The 20,322-nt window shown below is 41.6% G+C and overlaps 1 protein-coding gene across 3 annotated transcripts in view; it reads left to right on the forward strand.

The window, feature by feature from the left end:
* ARHGAP29 (Rho GTPase activating protein 29) overlaps nt 1–20,322 on the forward strand; it is a 74,701-nt gene that overhangs the window by 20,568 nt on the left and 33,811 nt on the right. Inside the window, exons 1-2 of one of the 3 annotated variants that reach the window (XM_031614869.2) lie at nt 3,132–3,266; nt 5,116–5,460. In XM_031614869.2, the coding sequence (XP_031470729.2) occupies nt 5,199–5,460 (262 nt within the window). In that variant the 5' untranslated portion in view covers nt 3,132–3,266; nt 5,116–5,198. Of the gene's footprint in view, nt 1–3,131; nt 3,267–3,324; nt 3,355–5,115; nt 5,461–20,322 lie in introns of those variants that run through there. The other 2 variants (XM_090146326.1, XM_090146325.1) reach the window with 2 other exon arrangements.

Below are 20,322 nucleotides of genomic sequence, written 5' to 3' on the forward strand. Positions count from 1 at the left end.
CTCTTCTATGGCTGTTAAATTTTATGATGCAGCTATGGACAAGAGTTATTTACCAAAAAATGTCGCATTATTTCCTTTAACAGTAGCTGAGTGCTGACCTGATTTCTGTTATGCAAATAATTTGGCCTTTTGCAGGAGCCTGCGTGTAAGAAATGGTTGTTGGAAAGAAATGGTTTATGGAAATTCTTCTTCAGAGCAGAATTCTGCTCACTGGAATGTAAACAGAGCATGGAATCCTCTACCAACCTCTCCCTGTACGCAACCTTCTCAATCTTACTTTCAGTGATGTGGGTCCCTTTCGGCTGTTGCACCCTTGCTGGTGTGTCCAGTTAACAATAACAAGTGTCTGGCTCTGCAGGGAACTGTTATTGCTCATACTACTCTACATACTAATTGATGTCACCCAGCTAGTTTAGAACATGAGTCTCTTTGGCTTATAAGTAGAAGCACAGAGCCAGTATTTTGAAACTGATTTCTTAGCAAATATGACTTTTGCAGTTCTAGTTACATTACTGGTGCTACCTGGAAAGGTTTGTCCTCTTAACAGCAATTGGAGTCTGCAATATAGAGTAGCTTCCATCAGGCAGACCTTTCCCTTGGGTTTCAAAAGCACTTTTTATGAGCAAAGTCCTATTGAATACTGAAAAGGGAGAAGCAGACATTTGAAGTTTACTCCATATATTGATTTCTCTCAAAAGAGGTATGTTTTATTATTTCACTGTGTACATGTGCTCCAGCAGGGGAAAAAATATTAAAACAGTTGCACAGGCAACTCCTATTGAGTCAGATTTCAGTGCTTCCTCAGAGGAAAATTCAGCATTTTTGATGAAAATAAATTGAATTTTTGTGTCTCTTCTTGGATAGCTCTCTGCTGAGATGCTATACTATCTCTGTTGTCCTGCTCTTTACTATTTGCCTAATAACTGTTGGTTGTTGTTCATTCCAAGCAAACTATGATAGTTGGATGAAGAGCAGAAAAAGGAGACTGAGTAACTGTGCACATGCTCAACTTCTGTTGCTCTCCTGAAGCCTTCATTAGTGATGCTGTAGACTATGTTTGGCTAAAAAGAACCTTGGCTCTTTAAAGTGACAAAGGATGATGAAAATGTAGCGGTTGTCACAGCAGTCACGTTTTAATCATCCTTTCAGTGACCTACTGCAGCGAAAGCTGCAAGCCATGGTGGACACAGCCCTGACCTTTTTTGAAGTTGTATCTTCTAGAAGCTGTGTCTGTTACTTCCATGTTTCCATCATGCAGCACTTTCTAAGGCAACTTTGGAGATAATCAGCGCTGCACTGTCTGGGATGTGACTGGAGCTGTGTCTTGATTCGAGAGGAATGTGGGGAATTCCGCATTCAGTTTAGCAGCCGAACTGAATGGGGAGGAAAAAAGCTCCGAACAACCAAAATGAAAGGGACATTTACTTTGAAGAAAACACAGAGCTTCACTTGACATTCATATAGTGTGCAGATGTGGGCTCAAATCATTTTTACAGAAGATGTTTGAAGCTTGGCTTCCCACAGGATAGAACACTTGTACGTTTCAGATCATGTGCCTGCAATAAGCATAAAGACATTTAATCGTAGGATTTTTAATTTTTGTCACTTTAAATTTCATCTCTGGGAATGTTTCTTTGTGTTTTGTTTTTTTTTTTTTTTGTTTGTTTTTCTTCAAGGAAATGATTCACCAAAATAATTGATGAATTTTAGAATAGTCACAGGTTGGCCTGTGAGGGAGCCAGAATGAGGGAGAAAATACTGATGCAAAGAGTGGCAGAGATACAACAGAACCTGCCTGCTTCAGTAACAGCAGAGGAGCCAAGCTGACTTTGCAAAGGAGTGACCACCTTGGTGGAGTAAGTTGACCTGGCTACCTAGCAAGTACGAGCACTAGTGAAAGAAAATGTGCTGTCTGAAAGAATGATGCCTGTAAAAATAAATGCAATAACTCTACAGTTTGAACTACTGTGTTTTGGTGCAGCGGTACTGGGGTCAGCAGTGCTTATTCTTCCTTGCATTTTCTAAAACGTGCGTGGAAATGGTATAGACTTGGCAAAGTGAAGGTAATTCTCTTTTAAAAGAGAGTTCCTGAAGCAGTCTGCTGTAGCTGTATGCTTTCTTTTCTAAAAAAGGGTTGGAGACCAAATAGTATCCATTGCGTTGTAGTCTATATATTGTTAAGTGTAGGTGGAATTTCTTGTTTACCTTTTTTATTGCTATTGTACACTTATCAGTATTTCAATGACTTTTCCACACCAAGCCTTTAATTCTTTTTCTGATGATGCGATTGCCGATTGCACTGTTTGCCTTGCACTCCCCCACTTGCACATTAAATTAGTTTACAACTGTTTGCCCTGGCCTGATTTTGACATCTGCTGAATCAATTACCTGAATCGCTAGCATCTTTTTGAAGCTCAGGGCATTGCTTTCTTTGTTTTTCTCCAAACTCGGGGGACTTGAAGGATTTATAACCACTCACTCGGTTTTTAGAGTTACATTTTATTCAGTGTGAGTTTTTTTCGGGGTCTGCAGTCCTTGCCTCTACAAACGGGGAAGCGAACTGCCGCCGCCAGTCCGCCGAGGCCCTCGAGTCCCGCTACCCGCTGGGAGCCGTTTCAGTTTCTGCGTGGCGTTGTTTGAGGATCTCTCTTCCAAATTTTCTTCTTTAACCCCGACAGCGTGTCCGTACGCACACGTACAGCCGTACCAAGGCTGAAGAGTGCCAGCTGCTGGCTCTCAGGGTGCTGACGGCGCTCCCGCCCGGCGCTCCTTCTGGCACCGCTACACCCCGACTTCGGTGCGGCTCCGCGGGGAGCAGAAGCGGCGAACGCAGCGGAAAGCGGCGACTGCGCGCGTGGTGCAGCGCGGGACGAGGCGCGGCGCCACGGCGGGGCCGGGAGCGCAGGGCGGGGGAGCAATAGAACCGCTCCTTCCCTCGGCCGCGGTCGGTTCTGCTTCTCGCCGGGTCGCTGCCCGCGCTCCCGTGCGCTGTCACACGCACCCCAGGCGGGGGCTGCGCCGTAACCGCCGCTGGGAACCGCGCGCTCGCACCGAGGGGCCCCGGGCCGCGCCCCCGGGCGGGCCGTGCTCGGTCTCCGCCCCGCCGCGCGCGGGCGGCCAACGGCGTCGCGCGGGCGTGAGGGGGCGGCGGCGGCGGCGCGGCCGCGCTGCGAGGAGAGCGCTGCATGGGCGCAGGGCGGTGTGCAGGGCCTGCGGCCGTCCGGCTGCCGCCTGCGCTCCGCCGCCGCTCTCCGGTAGCGACTCCGGTAAGGTCCGGGGGGGTTCCGGGCAGGGCTTTCGGCGGGGCGGGGCGAAACGGAGGGAGTGCGGGCGGCGGCGCCGAGAGGAGCGACGGTGAGCGGGCGGTGTTCCGCGCCCCTCCTCGGCGCCGGGCTCCGTCCTCCGAGGCCGCGCTGCCCGCGGCGTGGGGGGGCGCGGGAGGGGCTGCCGCGGCGCGCTGGGTCTGGCGGGGTCCCGGCGCGGCCCCTCGGCGGCGGCTTCCCCGGCTGCCCGCTGCGTCGCGCTCTCCTCCCGGCCGGGCTGTGCCGCGGAGCGGGCTGCTGACACGTCTGCTGCTGTTCGGCTTTTTTCCTTTCCGTTGGGGCTGGCTCGCTCGAACCGGAGAGGTCTGGAGGCGTTTATAGCAAGCTCGGTGGGCGCTTTTGTGTTCCAAAGGTAGGCGAGGTGTTTGGAGTCGCTTAATGACCCGCGTTACCCGTGCAGCCTTCGGCACGCGGCACAAGTGCCGTCGTCCTCCCCACCCCCTGCGCGGCTCCCGGCGCGGCCCCTGTAGGGTTCAGTGCGACGGCAGCACCGAGCAGCTCCGCGCTGCAAAGAGAAATAAAGCAGAAATAATGTAAAAACAGTGGAGCTGCATTAGAGTAACTCCTGGTGAGACACGGAGTGGGAGCGTTAAAGCGATAAGGGTGCTGGTTCTGTGTTTGCCTGGCCATCTCCAGAGAGATGTACAATTTCCATGTCAAGCTGCATTCATTACTCGAATCACAGCAATGCTTCTTTACTAACAGTGGTTGAATTGCTGTGGAGTATCTGCAGCCACAACTAACTCGTTTAGTTGGCGTGTTCTGTTTTTTTCTTGTGTTTCCCGTGTAGTGTGAGCTCTGAGCACTGGCCTGGTGCTGAGTGTAATGGCAGGGCTGTGGCTGCTGCTGGAGCCAGCCCTGGCTCTGCCACCTGCAGCGGCTGCCTTCAGACAAATGGCCTAACCTGGTGTGGGAGCTCTGAAAGAGCATTCTGTTTTCCCTAAAGCTGCAGATAGCTGTTTACTTTTACCCATCTGATAGCCCCCAAGTCTGCGTATTTTTGTAGAGGAACTTTTAAGGTACGCTAAAGCAGAGCACCAGCCTTCAGGCTGATTTGCTGAGGTGTGTGGGTAAACTTTGGTGTTGAGATGTTCTAAATCACTTTTCTATATCTTTATTTTGGCTTTATTACAAGACAGCAGGCCTAAAAGCCCACATACCGACTTTCAGGATGTTTTCCCTTCTCAGGCTGTATAGGTCAAAGTTTCTTGCTCAGCACAATCCGTGTAAGAAAAAATCATCCTATCAGATCAAGGTTGACTGTTATCTGAAAAGCAGGATGCTGAGAGCAGCTGGGTGGCTGATGCAAGCTGGGATGGTTCTTGTGGTCTGTATCACATGGGGTGTTTTTGCAATTGTTGTCAGCTGTAGTAACATTTCATGGTAGAGAATGGGTCTGGGGGTGAGTGTAAAAAAAAAAAAAAAAAAAAAGGGGTGCTTAAGGTTTCCAAAATAAGTAGCGAGGGAACAATCTTTCTTTTGTTAAAAAAGTATGCATCATAATCAGCTCTAGAAATAATTTTGTGTACCATTGGCTTTTGTGCAATGATGCGTATTTGCTGTGCAAATCTTTAAAAAAAAAAAAAGTGTATATATATATATATATATTAGAAAAGAACATCAAACAGTCAAGAACCTTGATAATGCTTCAGTTAAGCAATGTAATGTAAAGCTGCATCATATTAAAACAATTTTTGGATCTTCTCAGTACAAAAATACTGCTTTCTGTGTATTTGTGCCCTAACCAATGCTTTTCCTTCTCCGCTTCCGTTTCCCTTCCTCCATTTTAAAGGGCTTCACCTCTGGCTGGCCAATGGACATTAGGCGATCCTGAATGCTGTCTGTGGGAGCTCTATAGGCACAGCGGCTGCTGGGATGTTGCGACAGAACGGTGGAAGTAACAAACGTGGTTTGGGATTGGCCCGGCTGTCTACCTCCAACTTCTTCACCATCTCTAATTCGGGAAATTGGGGAATGGGGCGCAGCACCAAGAGCAGCTCTCTGAGCAGCATTAGCTCCAACTCTGACTGCTATGATAATCCTGTTGTGGACCCAGAATACATCATGCAGCTGGTGAATGATGTCAGAAAATTTGCAGATGTGCTACTCTACTTGAAGGAAGCCATTTGTTCAGAAGGTATGGCAGTTGTTAATCCTAAATTCTTCGGTTTCCTGAAACTCCCATGCCTCTACTCATATTTTATCTAGTTTTTGCTGTGGCTATTATCCTCCCCTTTGCTTCTCCCTTTTATCCCCCCCCCCATGGTGATTATGGGAAATGGTAGCTGTTACTTTGGGTTCCATGTTTCCTCATCAGAATGCTGTGCAGCCTGCTTTCATAAGTGTAGTGCTCTGGAGCATGTAGTACTTAAAAGGACAAGGGAGAAGAGGCTGTTAGCAGGCTGTTAAGATTGCCACTAAAAGTTAGCAGGGCCATCAACTGATGAGTTTTTAACCATTGAGTGTTCTTGTAATTCCAAATAATCCTGTTGGCAGTGTTCTTGGTTTTTTGACTGGTATGATTCTGATTTTTCTTTGGTTGCTTTTATGGGAGGCTACTAGCTTGAATTAGAGTTTTAGGATAGAGCGAAACTTCTCTGCAATTTCTCTCTACACAATAAGTAATTAATAAGTAGTTACTCTCTTCTGCTAGCGGGTGGAATCTGCAAGTTTTAGGGTGGTGTTTTTTTTTTTTTTTTGCTTTCAAGGAGCGTTCCCTATTGCACCTTCAGATTTCTATAGGGATATTAGTCCATTTTGATCATCAGCAGGAAAGCTTTTATCTAGCTTTTATAGAAATATTCCCATGTTAATAGTTAAACTGACATCGAAAGCAGCTTTTAATAAATATCACAAGTGCAAGACATTAGTAGTTACTTCTGTGTTTCATGTTGCTTGCTTCTTTTTGCTGTTCCCCATGCCTTAATGTTACCACGTCTGTTTTCTCTGAAATTGAATTCAAATTTGCTACTAAGCAAATTTATGTAGATCCTGAAGAGTGAGGTGATATTTTAAGGTCCTTACTCAGTCCAAAGGCAGTGAATTTGCTAGTGTTCCCTTGTGCTAGTGCAATGCTTGTTACCTCTAATGTTGTGCTCAGGATTACCTTTTTATTTATAGATAATATTCCTGCAAAGGAATGAGAGGAATGATTACACTTAGTTCAGATCTTGCATTGATTCTTCTTTGAGGAGAAGAAGGCTAGAAGTGATTGGATCCAGTGCTTTGTAAGCTTCAAAGGCTTGAGTCTGTATGCAGCTGAAACAGCATTGCCAAAAAGTGAACAAATCTTACCAGGACAGTAACTTGATACTAACGATTGCCTCGTGTCAACAGTATTTTTGCTGAGCACACAGGATGAGCAGAGTTATTTGTGAGGTCAGGTGTCTAGTGCCTGCTGACACTGAAATAGGCATCCAGTAGGAAAGGTCTATCAAAATGCTAATATATTCCATCTGCCATGCAGTGCTTGTTAGTCAATGGTCAGTATAAAGAAACTAACATGGAAGATAGGAGCTATTGTATTGTTTTATTATTGTCAGATTGTGGACATGAATTGTGAAACAATGTTATCCATTAAAAAGATTGTTTATGAAGGAGAGGTGTTTCTTTTCCTCTATTGGACTTGCTGCTGGTTGGAAATGACCTCTTTGCAGCTGAATAGTTTGAATTTCATTAGTCCCTCGTACTTATCTTCAGAAATGTTTATAGTTGTTTGTGCAAAATGTGACAAATGCATGCTGAGGTGGCATTTATATTTTACATGCAAAATTATGACTTGTAAGACTTGCAGCTCACTGCCATTTTGGAATTAGTTACGATTTATTTCAAGGTGAAATCAGTTACAGGGATGGAAAATTAGTTTCTTCCTTTTGGGGCAGCCTTAATTTAATGTCTTGATATAGTTTTTGTTCAACAGTAAAGCTTTGCTCTGAAGCTTATGAAATAAGGATCAAAAGTAAATAATGCTGCTACCTACAGCGGACTTCTTACTTTGATATGTGTTTACTGTGTGCATCTTCAGTTAGTTTAGAAGTGACAAACATTATGTGATGCTGCAGGGTTGCATTAACAAGCCCTGGTATTTGTCTGGCTAGCATTCCTAGAACCTGGTGCAAGGTTTTCAGCTTCCAGCTAGTGCTTCTCCCAGTTAACTTTCACAGCTACTGTTAGACAAATCTGCCAAGCAGATTGCTGTCTAAAAATTCCTTTGTAGTACGTTGTAAGCTCCCTCTGGAGCACGTGGCTTAGCTTGCTGCAGGCTGGTTGGGCCTGCACCAGCAGTTGGGCTGGCTCCCGTGGGTGCAGGCCTTGAATTCCACACTATAGTAGGATCTCCGTGGTCCCTGCTTGCTGTGTCTGAGCTGCACTGGAAGTGTCTGGCAGTTATTCACTAACTGCTCACTTAGCGTTCTCCTGATGTAGTGATATTATCTGGGGTGAAAAATTTAAGCTATTTTGGACTGTAATATGTATTCATGTCTTGACTAGATCATAAGTGCCTTTAGATATAGACTTGTACTGTGTTTTGCATGGTACTAATCAAGTTGATAAAAGACCTCAGCAACTTCTTCATATTATTTAGGGAGAGAGTGTTAGCAGAAATTTCTCACCCACGTTCTTGCAAGTTTCATTGCCATTTCTCTGTGTATCACTTGTTATAATGCAATTTAACTTCTTACAGCAGTTTTACTAATACTGAATGAAATATAGGTATTACCTTCAAATGTAGAAATGCTGTGATTGCAAGAAAAAAAACTTGAGATACGAGAAACTAATTCTCAATGACACTGAAAACTAAGCAAAACAACACCTCTGTACCTTTGGGGGGGAAAAATAAGCCCTCCCTGTGAATAGGATTGCCAGATTGATGTTTTTCAGCCCTTTGGACACAGGGGAGCTGCAGTTGCCTCTTGTGTTGAGTGAAATACCATGTGTTCCATGCACTTGATTTCAATTTCCTTTCTGAATCCAGGCATTGTACTTGTTGGTTGTAATGCTCTATTATTAGCAGTCCATTTTGAGGCACAGGACCAAGGTACTTACCAACATCTTCATTAAGAAAGAGCTCTGTTTTTTGTACCTAGATCAATGAATTCAGTGCTGTTTCACAAAAAAATAAAATTAATTCTATCTGATGACAGTCTGAACCTGTAGTGGTTGGACTGCACAAAATGTCAATGGATCAGTCTTTTGGCCTGGTCTTAAGTTAGATTTCTAGATGAGTTCCAGATGAAGTTGTGTCATATGGCTGATATTAGAGAGGATGATTATACTGTCATCATGTCTTTGTGCTTGTACTGAAAAGCCTGCTCATTTTGTAGTATTAGTACTTTCTGAGGTCAAAGATAATTGAAATGTATCGAGGAGACTCAAAATAAATCAGTCATCTTTCCTTTCTGGCAAGAAGAAATGGAGAACAGTTCCTCAGGAATCCCGCCTGGCAGGCCAAACCTGAGAGTATATGCTGGCTGAATACCTAGAAGACTCAATCTATTTTTGTCAGCTGCAGTCTGTGCCACTCTTCAGATAGTTCATTTGAACTCTCAGTTTTATTGATGGCATTCTTGCTATCCCCCAGGCTTAGTTCTTGTTTCAGTGTACATCTAAAGTAGAAGCTGTTAAAATGTAATAGATTGAAAGCTAATGGGTTTCTGTTTGTGTTTTGAGTTCAGTGGCTTTTCAGCTACAGAGTGGGAGTGTGAGGAAAAGATTGCTGCCTTCATCTACTTTCAAACAGTAGGACATGCAATAAGGTACTGTCTAAAGACTGGAGCTATTTTCAATCTTAGGATGTAGTGACACGCAAGGAGAGAAAGTGGCTTGGTAGAGAAAGTTGTAGGAACAGAATGGTTGTTTGTATCCTGCAGAACTGCTGAGGGCCTGACAACCCGACCACAGCACTGAAAATACTTCAGAATGTGATGTGCATGGGAATGCCACAACCAAACCCTGTAACATGGAGAAGGTTAAGTGTTGTCCCAAAGCGTGGGTTTGTGCCTGCAAATAAATGCTGTTGAATTTCATACGGTTGAGTGACTTCAGCATGCAGACTATGTTCTTCTGGCAGGGAGGAGATATGGAGTAATTAGTCCATACTGTCCAATCGTCTCTAAGTATAAGAATGTCTATGCCTCACAGAAGTAGCTTACATGCTTTCTATACAACTTCTTGGTTCAAACTATGCAGGATCTGCCTCTAACAAATGTTTGTTAGGAGTTCTATTAGTTCAAATATAGTGTTGCTTACTGCATAGACATGCAAAGTTAGTAATCTACTTAAGAATAAGTATCTGTGCCTGAGATTGGTGCCATTACAGTCTGCTTCATTACTGCCCTTAATAAATTCCACTACTGCCTTAAGCAAATGATGTCATCGTGTGGCCTTTGCTCGAATGAGAGTCATTTACTCGGGTTTAAAAGGATCACATAAAAGAATATTTAGGGCGAAGTCTGAGTTCCTAATTAAAATATTTTACTTACTCTTTCACTTTTGGACAGTAAATAGTAGCTTTGATTTGTATCAAGTCAGGGATGGGGGAAACGTTCCGGTTTTCCTCCTCTGAAGATAGTTAACTACTGGTTTGGTGACATCTGCTATTTATTTTTTTAAGGAATTCAGTGTATGCTGTAAGGTCTGCCCTTGGGACTGTGGGAAATACTGCTGCATTTTGAATAGCTGTGAGGGTGATATTTGCATGTGGCCTGAAAGTGCTCGTATAATTATACTTTAATATATAATCTGTGACTATACTGCAGAATATATTTAGGTATTACTGCTTTCTTTATCACAAACTTTGAAGTAATCTTCAAAGTGTGATACTGTGTGCTTTATGTGGGTAATTCTGCATCCTTTTCATGAGCAAGAGCTTTGTTCCTCAAGTTCATCCTGTCTGTCTTCAACTAATGTAAATCAGAGCTTATTATAAAATGGTAATGTACCCTTTTTTCCAGATACATTGGAAAACAGAACAGCAAATCAAAACCCTTGCCTTTCATCACAAGTCTGTCTTTGAGGATCAGATTTTGCAGTCTGGTGTCTTAGAGTTCAGTGAGCGTTTTTGAAATTGTAGCAGAAGTGAAAATACAGGTGAAGCTCGATGGCGTGGTCAGGAGCGTTTGAATCCTCTTTACAGTAGCACTGATGCTTTCAAAAGGATCAGGAATGCTGCTTAACTTGAAACCTATCAGGTGCTTATTCTTGAAAGACAGATGTGCAGCGCAGTGGGACACCTGTAAAGGTGTGTTGGGTTAAAGAACTTCCTCATAGCAAGTCTCCAGTAATTTCAAAACCACTGTGGGGATTGGTATTGCTACCTTAACAGCCAGAAGTTGTCTGCTGAATATAGGGCCTGAGGGTTAAAGATGAACAACAACTCTTCGCTTCTTCCAGGCTTGTGATAATGTGTGCTTTTTCTAACATTGCTTTAGTTTTTTAGTCATACTAAAAATACGAACATGCTTAGTTCTTGATTTTTATTTCTTTATCGTCTTCTAATGTAGACTATTAAAGTCCTCTGTAGCAAAGTTCTGAGGTGGTTTCTTGGAATGTCAACTTGTCCTGCTTTGCTAGGGAAATCTGAAGTTTGTTAGATTTGAAAATGAAGATAACAGTGAAATTATGATAATTTACAATACTAGGTGTAATTTTGTTTGTTCTATATTCCAATTTTATTATTTCTCAGTGAAAGCTACTGTCTTTGATACACCTTAAACTGGATGTTCAAGTGCCTAATGACACTTCAGATTCTGAACATTTAACTTGTAGTACAAATGCGTGGTAGGTGGGCAAAGTGCTCTGAGCAAGGTTAATAGCATTTACCTTTCTTTGCAGCACTCTGGAAGAGATGTTTGTATGCTTTTATTTTGAGTGAGGTTGTACTGATATTTTCTGTTTTGGGGAGGAAAACGGCTGTTTTTCTCCTTGATAGTATTGTGTCCTAAATGGAAAAGCTTCATGGGGGGGGGGGGAAAGTTGTGTGCTGACAGAGCAGCTGACTTCCAGTGATCGTGAGAACAAAATGATTATCAAGTATGTAAACAGTCTGTTTGTGAATTGATTAAGTGACCTTCAAGAATCCTCTGGAAAGGCAGAGGAATTATGTGAAGTGTGGTATTGTTTATCTTATTCCATATAGCATAAAAAAGTGAAGACAAACTGTCTGGAAAATAATGCTATTATAGTAATCACAGCTTTTCAAACATAGAGTCCAAAATGGAAATTTTATGTAGATCACCTCCAGGATCTACTCAAGTGTTATATACCTATAATACCTGTGGAATAGTTCTTTAAATTCTGTAACTTGCTCCTAAAATATGCAGTTGTTTTCAGTGTCATAGCTCTGCTTACACTTGGTTCACAAAGACTAATTACCTGTTTTAAATGTACTAGCTCACAATATCTTGGCTCAGATTGCTGCTGAAACAAATAAGATCTTAAGAGTTGAATTCTGACAGCTTGTATTTACTGTTTTGGATGGTATTGTTCCCATAGCTGTTGGTGGAAGTGATCCTGTGAAGCACAGTAGCAGGGAAGCTGGGATTCGGGCAGACTGGGGCAGGTGTGGGGGAGCTGGGCAAAGGTGAGACTTCACTTCTGAAAGTGGTCCTGCAGAGATCACAGATTTTTCTTCCTCACCAGTAGCTGAAATGATGGTACTATTCTTTGTGTGAAATATATGCAAGATGTGTTTTAAATTGTTGTTCTCATATCTCATTATCAAACTTGTTATTTTTAGGGCTCTATTTTAAACCAAACAGGTAATGTATTTCTTCTTAAATTCGAAAGTGTGAGCTCCTGTGATCTCACCCTGCTTCTTGGTCACGGCAGTCATCCTCTGGTGCCTGTGTCACATTCCAAAGGGCAGATCTGACTGAATGCTAGTCTTAGGAAGGAACAGAATCATTTTCGACTAGATCCTCTGTAAGCTTGTACAGTGAAAGGAGCCCAGAAAAGAGGGAGAAGGCAGCTGGCAAAGGAGTAAGTGGCCTGAGGTTTCAATAGCAAAAGGACTGTGACAGTCATAGCACTCCACCCTGGCTTTGCAGTGTGCGCTGCTAAACCCTCTACCAACGTTTTTTTTGTCTCCTCTGTTGAATGTTACGTTTGACAGAGATGCATAAAAAGGTGGTGAGGAAAGAACAGCCAGCAGAAAATGCCCTGTGTAGGTGGCAAGTCAGTCAGTTGGTTTTCATTCCGAGCTTCAGGCGTATTTGAATTTACTGTCATCATTTACACTTGCCTTTGAAACTTGCTTTCTGTATGCGAAAATGTAAATAGTTCCAGGCATTCTGACCTGGAGATTTCTTATTACACCCTCATATATGTTTCCTACTAATCACTCCTGGATATTAGTTCTGCCAGTTTGAAATTGAAACTGTTCTTTGACAAATGCGAATGACTTTCAAGGTAAGAGATGTAAAGGATGTAAATAGAGATAAGAGCAAAGTAAATACTTTGTTAAACTTCTTGTTTAACAAGTTAGGAATTATTCTAAGAACTTAATGCCATTAGTAGTGACCTATTTTAACAGCTCTGATGCTTTTTTTGTGGTGTAACTTGTAGGAAAAAAGAAATAGCCAGGCCTGCCAATGTCCTTTCTGAGCATAGCTTGGAGGACCACAACGCTCCAGAAACCAGTTGCTCTCCCACTTTCCATTCCCTTCCACTGCTGTGCTCCTCCGGCCCCGGGGAACAGAGCCTGGTACCCCGGCTGTGAGTTCTGCCCCTGTACGGCACTGGCTTCCTCGACTCCATCCGTTTCTGTGGAGAGGACAGAGGTTTGTACTCTAGAGACCTCGGTTCATAAGCAGCTGGTGACACCAGTGTGGAGGCAGGCCCGCAGCGAGCCCGCTCTGCTTAGCAGAACTGAGAGGGGACAGCAGCAGCTACAAACCGCGCTGCTCCCGAGGAGCGGCGCTCCGGGCGCAGGACAGCGAGCTTCCCCTGCCCCGCTGCTCCCTCTGCGCCGTTCCGGCAGCGCGGCTTTGAGAGCCGGGGGAGCTGGGCATCGTCTTCTGCTTTGCAGGCTTGTGCTGCTAGAACGTTGCTGAATTAATCTGCGTGGAACAAGTCTGCCGTTTCCAATGCTCAGAACAAGGGAAGGAGAAACACCCCGAAGTTCGAGCGAAGCCGCGCCCCGCAGAGTCCAAGCAAAGCTACGTGCTAAATGCGGGTTGCTGACGGCGGATGCTGAGGGCAGTTTCCCCCGTCCCAGGCCCTGCGGCCCGCAGTGACTGTTTGACTTGGCGGCGGGAGGTTCCGCCGCGGCGCGCCCTGCCCCCGCCGCATAGCCCGCATTCCTCGGAACAACGCGCGCTTGTTGCCGGCGGGGCCGGGGGCGGGCGGGTGCTGTCAGGCCTCGCTGCTTAGCGGAGCAAAACGCCGCATCTTTGCAGGAGAACACCGGCATTTCCATTCTTGCGTTGCTTCGGAAGTGCAAATGTAATCAAAATAAAAGTCCCATTCTTTCTCCTCTTTGCATTTTGACGTACAAAGAATTCCAAAATGCTTTATTTGAAGAACCTTAACTTTCCTATAGATTTGTGTTACTTCTCCTTTCCACAGTGACAGTCAAACTAAGGAAGCTGGTATGACGAGATTAGCGCAGTGAGAGGTAAGCAGTGAGGGAGAGGATCAAAAGTCAGATTTTCCTTTTTGAGCATCAGTGTGAAGCTGGGCTTTCTAACAACTAAGCATCATCTAACACAGTTAGCAGCTTGCTGGAGGAGCATGGAATGCTTGGACACGAACCTGCATCACTCCTACAACTCCACGTCAGCACCTGAAGGCTGAGATGTGATCCTTTGCACCGAAGTCTTCTCCTCTTAACAGCAATTTGTGTATACCTGTAGGAGCAGCTGTGGGTTTTTTAAGTGTTATAGTGTATCCACAAATGTACTCCATTTCTATAATTACTTTGTGTGAATTTATTCCAGTTGCGATATGAATCAAGAGTATCAGTACCAGCAATTACTGCATACCTGGCAGCATGGAGTTGCAGGCTGTGACTGCTGCTTCAGTGACCAGAAGTCTATGAAGATTTTATAGACCAAACCATCCTGTCTCTGTTTCTCTGGGACTGTGTTTCCTATTTGTGTAGTTATGTCTCAGAACTGAAGTGACTTGTTTCTTAACTTCAAGTAAATGTTCATGTACTCTGCTGGTTGCAATGATTTGATTATGTTAGCCTTTAATGTCTTATTAATGAATTGGCATCAGAACTGCATGGTGGGATTACAGACCTGGTGCAGAGCTGGGACCTCCATTTTCATAGGTGGCTGATTCTCCTTTTTCAGTAAAATGGAGGTTTAGTGGTAACTCGATCCTTCTCCCTTGAATGTTTCTTTTTAATAGAAGATTAAGTTGACTTAGGTGAGGCTATAGCAAATAACTGGGTTTAGATTCTTGTAGCACGTGAAGCCTTGTGATATTCTTTGTGCTGTACATTATTTTAGTGTGTTGCATCACATTACCATGATATTTATACTGCACCTGTAAAAGTTCTGTTAGTACTACTTATCTGTTAGACGTTGGGTGACTGTGATGCCATGTACATGGCCATGTATATACTGTGAGCCTTAAAGGGAAAGGAAGGTTCTTAAGAAAGAGTGAAGTGTGTATTTTGGGAAGTTTAAAGGAAAGAATAACTTTAGTAATGAAGTCCTAATCCTCTTCTAGTCTTAGGAATCTGAAGCATGTGGAAGACCTAGCGAGGAAGTTTGAGCTAAGATGTATTGAAAATCCTTTTGGCTTTGGTTGAAGGAATTGCAGGATTGTAGATCAATAATATGTAAGGAGTATATTTGTAGGAATGAGTGTTTTAAGCATGAGTGTATGCTCTCTAAGGTCAAGGTCTTTGACATTTTTAGCATTTGGAGCTGAATCTGAGTGTTGTAATATAGGAACTACTACCAGAATACGAGCATGGCAAAGAGGCAGTGCTTAATGGATGATTCCAGATGTGTTATACTTCATCAGATAAGATATAAGTTGCTTACTTGGAAGTTTAGTAGTGTAAATGATTGAAAATGAGCAAAGATGATTCTTGGAAGTGTGAAAGTCAGAAGGTGACCATGATAAATATGGCAGTGGTTACGAAGGAGAAACTAACACTAGGGTTGAGATTGCAGAGTGGTCGCACTGAAGGATCTGTGATATTCATCTTTAAACCCATGTACAAGGGCAAGTTAACAAATTCAGCAGGGAACGGCAAACTCCTTCCATTAGTAGCTGGTTTCAGCTGATAACTAGGCATGAGAAGTGAGCTGAGAACTTAATTGAGAAGTTAGTAATAGGGCTGGGGTATGTAAATAAGTCAGTTTCTTAGTAATGAGAGAAACTTGCTATGGAACATCAAATGCTGTGTGCCCCTGGATGAAAAGTGAAATGCATGGGGCTATTGTGTATGTAGTTGACCAAGTTCTACCTGTTTTTATTATAATTTTCCACTTCTGTACCTATTACTGGCTTGTGCATCCTTTGGTTTGTTTGTTTTTCAGTTAGCACTGGCTAGGTGGAATGACAGCTTCAGAGGTACTGGAGGGAAACTCTGTAAATCCAGAATCATAAACACAAACGTTCTACCACTTGTTTATCTTTCACCTTTCTATTTTAAGTTATTTGTGAAGAGATACTGCTCAATTAAATGTGCCTAACAAGCTGTGCAGTGGGTCATTGTTGTCTTTTGAGTCAGACCAGTGCTACTGTGACATCAGTTATAACTACAATGATAATGCAAGTATGAAATACTTGATATGAAAACACTGTACTGCACTAGAGATTGGCTGTTCCTAATTCTGGGAAAGAGGAAGATCTTGAAAGTATGTATTCAGTGTTCACATAGCTCATCATTTTGCCTTCACCTGTGAAAGTCATAAAGCCAGACTGTACTCTGGGTGGTTGGTTCAGCAGCACTTCAGTGCTGGATGGTCAAGCACTTAATTCTTCATGTTCACCAGTTTTCTAGATTAAGGTCAAGCACTTAATTCTTCATGTTCATCTAGTTTTCTAACTGGTGATGTCTGCAATGATTTGACTTCTGAAAGAAAACATCACAGTCAACAAAATAGGCTGTGATAGTATTCCTCGTCTATATCAGTCCATAATTGTGTTTAAAAGATACTTTAAAAAAATGCACAAAGAAAATTCACCTCTTGTATAACACCATACAGTCTCATAATACTGACTGTGTGTGGTCTTCTGAAACTAAGTGGGCAGACAGCAATAAAATAGCTTCTTCAGTCAGTGACTCAAGCTAAAAGGAGAAGCTAAGTAGAACAGACAGTATTCTGGAGTAAAAGTAAAATGAGCTAGAGGCTAAGGGTTTTTTTGATAATCTCTTGATATGGCTTACCAAAGGCTAGATTTATTTTCTTTTGAATTTGTATTTGAAAAGACTTTCATAGTATCCCTTCTGTACCAGGTTGAGATGGTGAGATCAATCTTCTAGGGATAGTTATTCCTTTTCTTGTTTGTTTTATTCTCCAGTAATTTGTGTTGAGGAAATTAAGTACTGTTTCGTTATATTCTTTTTCAGAACTTGAAGCAATGTACAAGGAATGTAGTTTCTTAAGGCACATTTTTTTTTTCCTCATTTTATTTTATGGGCACCTTTGACTGTAAACTGCTAAGCTCAAGAACTATTCTACTAAACTGTAGAAGACAGTAATTGATGGATATAACTTTGGTGAAATGTCACTGGCCAGACTTAGGGCAAATTTGTTCGTTATAAAATGTAGTGTTACATCTATTCAACAACTTACAGGTCTGACTTTAATGGGTTCTGGAAGTGTTAAAGCATTATCCTCACCTGGTTTTATTCTTTAGCTACTTTCAGATTTTGGGAAATGATAGAAAGTGTTGCTAGAATGGCCCTGTAATGTGTTCACTCTTGTTTGTCAGAAATGGGTAAATAAGGAAACTCAGCAATTTTTATTCCAGTTTGTTTAGTTTTTAAATTGTGTTAATAAAACATTAGTGTATTCTAAGGATTAAACTGCATGGATGAACGTGTCTAGGTTAGTTGATTGGAATCTGAAGGCTGGTAGGATACAAAAGTTGGAGGAATGTGGCATACAGCATATTGAAATGGATTAATGAAAAGCTGCATTGTGGTAGGTTTCTTGAAGGACTTCTCCCACACACAAATGGGAATTTTATCCATGAGTTTGAATGTGAAATGAATGTGGAGTAATAGCTATGCTGTTGATATCAGTTGGCACATCAACATACACTGTTATCAGTGTAGGCAGAATTAAAAGGTTTTGATTATTAATACGTATTTTGCATGTGTACACCATTTATTCTGACTTGAAAAGATTTATTTTAAGTCATTTTAGATTTTACAGCTTTAATTTCTGAAAATTAGTCTTGCTTATTTGTATAGGTGAGGACTTACGTAAGTATGAAAAAGCTTTGATTTCTCAGAGGTACGGGATTGAGACATAATTAAAATGAGATAGTTTATTAAGAAAAAGAAAAAGAGTGGAGATTGGAGGATATTCAGAGGCTTGGAATACAGTATGAGTATTTCCTTTCCCCAAAAGGGAAAGGAGTTTAAAACATAAAAAAATAAAAAATAAATAAAAAAAACAAAAAAAAAAAAAAAAAAAACAAAAAGTTGCCTCTTTTTTTTAGCAAGTTATTTAACTCTCTGGAAACTGTGTTTCAGTCAAGAAGAGTCTGGCTAGAGTAATATATTTTGGTCGGTCCTAAGTAGTGAATGTCAGATTTTAAGAGCTGGATCAATATTAACATGGTACTCAACAGCTTTTTATGCAAGAACTCTTCCTTGAAACTCTGGACTAACAGACATCGTTCTGTGTTCTTATTCAAGAGCAAATTTCCTGCAAAAATTCTAAGCCTGCGCTGCTTCTTCCCCCTCCACCCCAACCTAAAGAAAACTTATGCCCTTAAAATAATTTCGAATACTAAGTGCTTTTTCACTGCAACCTGAATTTGTAACTTGATTTTAAGATGAAATGTAATAGTTCAGTGATTTATAGGGAACTGATTTGCTAAATATGAAATACTTATATGCTACTAACGTCTTTGTAGTATAATAATTGTTTTATTTAAATATACTGTAGTCAATAAGTTAACTGCATAAAATATCCATGGATTCTCAATGAATTGGATCTGTGTATTTAAAAAAAAAAAAAAGCTGCCCCTAAACTTTGCTTTTATGTAAAATGTAGTTTTGGCTATTTTTCATGCCTTTCTCTTCTTTATTCCTAATCAAATATCCTTAGATCTTCTTCACTAAACTAATTGATTATACGTTCATTTTCCATAAATTATCGCATTTGCCACTTTTTGTAGTGGATTCTGGAGCACATGTTGCCAAAGACTTTGAATTTGGCATAGTGTTTCTTAATGATGCCAAGACAACAAAAGTTTCTATGATTCTGGTCAACAAAAATGATAGTACTTGTCAGTTTGATATTTTGAGAGGTTTGACTACAAGGGGAAAAAAGAATATAAACCAAATTACAGTTTCAAAGCTGCTTTAATTTGTTCTTCCAAATCTTCAGATGTAGACAGCTTTTCAATATATGGAGAAATTTGTGAAGAAATGAGAGCATGCAGAGCAACAAAAATTGCCAATCAAGCTGCAGAGTTAGAGCTCATTATGAATAGTTGGAAAGATGTTTACCAAGTTTTCAGTTGGCAGAGGTGTCCTCCCAAGGTTTTTACAGTGGTTTCTTGGAAACATCTCATTTTTGGGCATTTTATTAGCTATAGCTAATACTGCTAGTTTCTGCTGAGGTAATTAACATTCACTTTTCTTGGGAAAATACTAAAAAGAGGCCTCTTTTCATCTGAAATTCCAGAGCAAGTTATTTTCTGTGTTGGGTTTCCAGTAGTTTGTGCGTGTTTGTCTTGAAGTTGACCTGTAATAAATACAATGCTCTAAAAAATCTGTGAGTAGTTATTTTATGATGAGAAGTGGGCGATTATCTTTGACTCTTGCAAAGCATCTAAATAATGAAAGTTTCATAAGGATAGGTTTTTGGTATGTGTTTTTCTTTCCTTTTTTTTTTTTTTTAAATCCTTAGGTATGCAGAGCAAAAGAAAATGGCTGAGCAATACCAAGGATGCAATGGACATTAATGCTGTTTTAATGTGGCTTCCTATCAAGAATCCTACCTACTGTTTTATGCAGATAATGAGCGGTGTGTGGTTCTTGGCTTCAGGCCTACAGGTTTCTATTAAAGCAAAAATCATTGTTGTATAGGATTTGGCTAAAACATTTCATACACTGTGACCGTGACTTGAATGTGAGACTCAGTGCTATGAAAATTAGACCTCTCATTTTGTCCTACATTTGTGAAACTACAAACTAAAGATTTTTTTTTTTAAATTCACCCAGTCTCTAATCTTATATCCAATGCAGTAATAATGGTTTCATTTTACAATTAAAACTTAATAAACTGGTTGTAGTCAGAGCAGATGACTGCTTTTTGAAAGCAGAAATATAGCAGGCTCAAAAGCAAGGAAGAATAAATAGCCCCTTTATAATTGCCCTGACAAAAGAAGAAAGAAAATACAGTGTGGATGGCTTAATCTTCTTTAACACTACAACTTGTTCTTGTAGATTTTGTTAACTTTTGAAGGATTTGGAGCTATGCTCTTTGAGTCGTGTGTTTCATTCTGTGTAAAATGGCTGCTGCTGTCCATCTTATCACTTCTGATGTTGGTTTGCACAACACAAAGGAGGCATCGCTACTGCAGAAGATGTGGTTTCTTAAATAATAAGAAAGAAGAATAAATAATACCTAAGCTGGCTAAATGAGCTGAGAAATGCCCAAGTGGGTCTGGTTGCGTGACAGTATTTATTGTGCTTGCTAGAGCACAGAGTACAAAGTTTGTGCTCCTTTCATGGTTTTGTGCCAGCTGCACCAATAGTCTGTGTCAGCTGTGAGAAGACAGACAGATGATTTGGCAGGAAGGTACCTTCATGCAGTGTCTAATGATTAACCCGTTGCCATTTTGAACA

Source organism: Phasianus colchicus, chromosome 9 (assembly GCF_987193195.1).
Source record: "Phasianus colchicus chromosome 9, bPhaCol1.hap1.1, whole genome shotgun sequence".
In the NCBI taxonomy this organism is placed as follows: Eukaryota; Metazoa; Chordata; class Aves; order Galliformes; family Phasianidae; genus Phasianus; species Phasianus colchicus.